General features: G+C 39.6%; 1 protein-coding gene across 1 annotated transcript; it reads right to left on the bottom strand.

Annotated features, from left to right (window-relative positions):
- Positions 1 to 2125: 2125 nt before the first annotated feature.
- On the bottom strand, positions 2126 to 3526 carry LOC123967407 (trace amine-associated receptor 13c-like). The gene is made up of 2 exons (XM_046043501.1): positions 3354 to 3526; positions 2126 to 2936 (listed from the first exon to the last, which is right to left on the bottom strand). The coding sequence occupies exons 1-2, from the start codon at positions 3524 to 3526 to the stop codon at positions 2126 to 2128; spliced, it is 984 nt and encodes a 327-aa protein (XP_045899457.1).
- Between the last annotated feature and the right edge of the window lie 1526 nt (positions 3527 to 5052).

The following is a 5052-nucleotide window of genomic DNA, read 5'->3' as shown; positions in this document are numbered from 1 at the left end:
GTCTCAAACCTCCAAAAACGACTAATAAGCAGTGTTGGGGGTAACGCATTACAAAGTTACACATAGCCAACATGTTACTGTAATCAAATTACTTTTGTCTGTAACGCAGTAATGTATGCGAGGTGCGGACAACATACACGCTACGCCTACACATGCGCACTGACGACCCAGGGTTAGGGTTACAGTTTTGGATTTATTTTCGCACTTTAAAAACAATTACTGAAAGTTTTATTCTTTTTACATGTTTATTTACAGCATTAAACGTTGAAATGTTTATTGTAATTGGCTGGACATTAACTTATTGGGAGAAAACTGGTAGATCTATGTAAAATCAGATGTTGAGCAGCCCCATATCACCAAAATGGCATGATCCTTGTTTCATTGCAAAGCTTCGACAGAGAGTAACAGCCGAATCAGGCTCTGAGCATTGAAACATCAAATCTTCGACTATTTGGGGCCAGCCTTAGTACTTACTAATAACAATCATCACGTTACTGGCATACTACTACATAACGGGAGAAGAGAAACATAAATCAGACGTCCCTTTTTGTGTGCGTTTTTGTAACACGCAGAAATGGCAGAGCTGCTAAAGACGTCTTTCGAGTGGTGGATGTATTCTCGTTACTTCACATTAGTTTAGCAAAAGGACAGCGATACCCTCTAATGCACCTGTGGCGAGGCTCTTTAGCCTGGGCGGTCTTGTGCTGACTCTGAGGAGGAACAGGTATTCTGACAGTATTCAGACTCTTGCCCATGTTACTTTCAACAGTGAGTAATCTAGTAAAGTAAGGCATTACTTTAAAAAAAAAAGTAATTAGTAATGTGTAATCCATTACCTTTTTTGAGTAACTACCCCAACACTGGAAACAAGTATAAAATGAGAATGGAGTCTGTTTAAACAAGTCACTTTAAATACACTGAAGACTCACAGACAGAGGTAGAGAGGCTGCAAGTCCAGCTGATCAAACCAACTACACCTGAAGCAGCCGCAGCTGCAGTCTGAGTAAAATCAGCTGATTGCTGCTGCGCCACAAAACCGTTTAATGAATGTGATGGAGCAAGCGATCAGTGACAAGTGATCTGAATAGCAAATAAAAATGGTCAGAAGTGTTAAATGATACCAGAAGATGAAACGAACAGAATGCCAAGCTTGGGGTGATAAACATGCAACAGTGACGAACATGCCTGAGAGCGCAGATGAAGGTGAGCAGCTGTTAAAATCAGCCATGGACTTTTTATACAGTTCATGGTGCAGGCATACAAATACAAATAGTCATTTCTTGCAGCAATATGGCTACTTGATACCATAAAGTTATTGAGTAGCGATACCCATCCATACCTCCTGTAGACAAAAAGCGTTCTCAGTCAATGAGCTGTTTATTCAGATTTTTTTACTGTTTAAACTGGGTCAATTATTAAGCATTTTTCAATTTAGGTAAATCAAAATTTTTATATCAAAAAGGTTTATTTGAGTTTACAGATGTGTATATAAATAACAGTTTTTATATACACATATATGTTAAATGTGCCCGAAGCTAAAAGTATTGATAATTTTCAAGTGGATAGAAAATTCACATGGTTTTCAACACAATCTTTTGTACATGAATACAGTTCCACATTCCCCTCTTATGACCCAGTAATAATGAATCCAATCCAATCCACTTTATTTATATAGCACAATTTAGAAAACATCAAGGTTACCAAAGTGCTTTACAGAGATGATAAAATATGCTCATGATAAATAAAATTAAAACAAAACAAATAACACCAACACTGACAGCGACAACGAAGACCACAGCAGTTCTCATTGTGAATTAAAAGCCAGGGAATAAAAGTATGTTTTTAAACGAGATTTAAAGGTGTGGAGGTTGGGCGCCACTTTAATGTGAGGAGGTAAGTCATTCCACAGTTTGGGGGCAACTGCTGAAAAAGAGCGCCCTGAAATAAAAAAAAAGAAAGTACATAACAATCATAATAAAAATCTTAAAATTTATGTAATTCTTGCATTACTTTGGCAAGTAGAGCGATGCAGAGTTTTCTAATAAACTATATATATACACTATATAGACAGATGGAAGGAAAACCTGTTTTCAGCAGATCTAATTTCAGTCACTTCACAGTCTCTCTACAGTATGTTGGCCTCACAGGAGCCAGGCTGCAGTATCTGAAGAGTAACAATGAGTTTGACTGATTTTCTAAACCAGGGATAAAACATGGCATAAATCACAGGGTTTAGACACGAGTTAAAATAAAACAGATAGATCCCAAAGGATGTAGAAGCATTGAGCAAGCTGTCCCCTGCAAGGCTCAAGCCATAATATGGGCAGAAACATATTAGAAACACAACTACAAGAACACCAAGCGTCCTGGCTGCTTTCAGCTCAGATTTTTTTGTCTTTGGAGTCTTTGAAATCTGCTGTGTGACAGCTGTAATGTGAGAGCGCATGGCACGAGCCTGAGACACAGCCACTACAAACACTCTCATATACAGAACTATGATGACAGTAACTGGAACAATAAAGGTCAAAACAAGGTCAACTGCTCCTGCGATTTGGTCAATGACAACAACACACTTTCCGTCACAGGAATTATGCCTGCCTGGTTGAGTCAGGTCATCCTTAAAAAGAAGAGTGCTGTAGAAAACAGAACAGAACCAACACAGACAAACACAGAGTTTAACTCTTCTCTCAGTGATTCTGGTGGTATAATGCAGAGGGTCACAAATAGCAACATAGCGGTCGAGTGAGATGAGCACCATGTTTCCTACTGAGGAAGAGGTAGTGCTGAAAGACACACAATTATACAAAGAACACACGAGGTCACCAAGAAACCAACAGGATCTTTTTAGGATTTCTACTGGCATGAACAGGAGACCCACGAGAAAGTCTGAGACAGCCAGAGAGAGGAGGAAGATGTTGGTGGGTGTGTGGAGCTGCCTGGAGGGAAAGAGAAAAGTATTAACCCAACAAGTCCACATATCTAAATGCCACAACAACTTAAACAACTATTCCAAACATAATAAAACTCATTTGATTGACAATTCTCTAATCTAGCACATGTATAACTACCCAATGGTTAAGTATAGACAATTACAACCACCAAGTTAAGGTCACAGTGGATAGTAACAAATGTTAATTATTAGTAGGAGATGGGACATGAGCCACACTCTGTTGTTAAAGTCAGACATTTCAGCTTTAGTGTAACAGTCAGCAAGGCAGAGTATAAGTCTAGGTGCAACATTATTCAGTTCTAGCAGCAGTAAGAAGATAACCCATCTTATACATGCTATCTACAGTAGCTGTTCACATTTTACAGTTACAGAAAATGCAAGCGAAGCAGAAGTAAATCTCTGCCTGAAATGGGACACTGAGGTGATGACGAGCATGTTGAGAGCCACAGTGAGCAGAGAGATGGAGGACAGCACAATGTTCACAAGAACAGCTTCAGACCAAGAAGATGTGTGCTTCCTGCAGGAGGTGTTGAGGAGTTGTGGAAAGCAGAGCTCTGCCCTGTCCTCAAACTCCATCTTCAGAAATCTGCAGATAGCTGCAGCTCTGGCAACTGATTTACCTCTCTTACGTTGTCTTAATTCCTCCCTCCCATTTCTCTGGGAGAGATGGGAGAGAGGAATCCAGTGTCCCACTGGAAGATGCAATCAAAATTGTTGTAATAACTTAACAGTGAGTTCTAAAATTTGATATCATAAACGGTTGTAGAGTGATTTGGTGTCTGATAACCTTTCAAACCCATGGATTTCTTGCTGAAATTCACCTTTTCAGACCATGCTACATTAACTCCTGAGCAGTGTTGGTAATAACACTCTACAAATGTAATGCAATTACAGTAAAGTATTGCTTTCTGCTGTAACGCAGTAATTTAACGTATTACTAATATAATTTTGGTAATATTACCATTACAATCTTAGTAACACGTGCTACAACGCATTTTAAGCCGACATCAAGGGGTGTTTTGTTTTTTAATAATGCACAAACGCGAAACATTTCATCACCAGATTTTTAAAAATCCGTTAGTGAAGAGCAGCGTTATTTCTGTTGCTGGAATTCAATGGTTCAGATGACTGCAGAGACTGATTCTACATTTGCAGATGGACATACTCCCATTATTTTCTGTTTGTCAAGGACAAGGATAAGAACATTATAGTCAAGTGCTATCCTTGTGGGACACTGAGGGAACTAAGTAACTTAAGTTAGCACTAGATATAGTGCACTAGAACAGCTAAAACACATTTGGAGCAGTGCCACATTAACACTAAGCTAACCGAGATAGCTGCAAGTGCAGAAAATAGAAAGAAAGCTGAGGATGAGAGGGCGGGAAAGACAAAGCAAACAAAATGTAAGTGTCTCTCGGCCTGCCATGCTGCTTGAAGCAGAGTATGTTGTTGAAGACATGCTACTTAACAGTAGAATCGCTGGTTTTTAGAAAGCTTGTCAGCAAAATCCCCGTCCAGACCAGCAATGACAAGGTAAGCTAATGTTGCCACAGAATGGTTCAGTATTTTAGTCACTGGGCCATGCCGATGCTATCTGCTGTGTTATTATTACAAACAGCGACAAAGGTTAATGAATATCGCCTACTTCTATCCACATATAATTAAACCGATTTAGCACAGCATGCACTGGTTGGTTCGAAGCCCAGCAGTATGTATCAGCAACAGCAGACATATGGAGTGCCAACAACGTAAGTTCATGGGGTGACGCAGATACCTTGAAACGAAAGAAAGCTGCGATGGCTTGTTAATGATGTAGACATACATACGACAGATTGCAACTGAGCTAGAAAGACGTTTTTTCTCTCAAAATGAACTGACCGACGATAAAGTCACTGCATGTGTGATGGATAACGGGAGTAACTTTGAAGGCGTTCAAGGAATATCAGCATGTTGAGTCTGAGGAGGTAGAGGGCAATGGCGAAGTTGACTTTACAGACCTTCCTAGTGTGCTTGTGTAGTAGTAGTGTGCTATGTGTACTGCCTCCCCGCCACACTTAATCTAATTGTAAACAATGAGGTATCGTGTAAAAAATTCAAGACTT

The sequence above is a fragment of the Micropterus dolomieu genome, unplaced genomic scaffold (genome assembly GCF_021292245.1).
Source record: "Micropterus dolomieu isolate WLL.071019.BEF.003 ecotype Adirondacks unplaced genomic scaffold, ASM2129224v1 scaffold_352, whole genome shotgun sequence".
Classification (NCBI taxonomy): Eukaryota; Metazoa; Chordata; class Actinopteri; order Centrarchiformes; family Centrarchidae; genus Micropterus; species Micropterus dolomieu.
The sequence above is the reverse complement of the archived record's forward strand: the minus strand, read 5'-3'. Positions and strand labels throughout refer to the sequence as shown.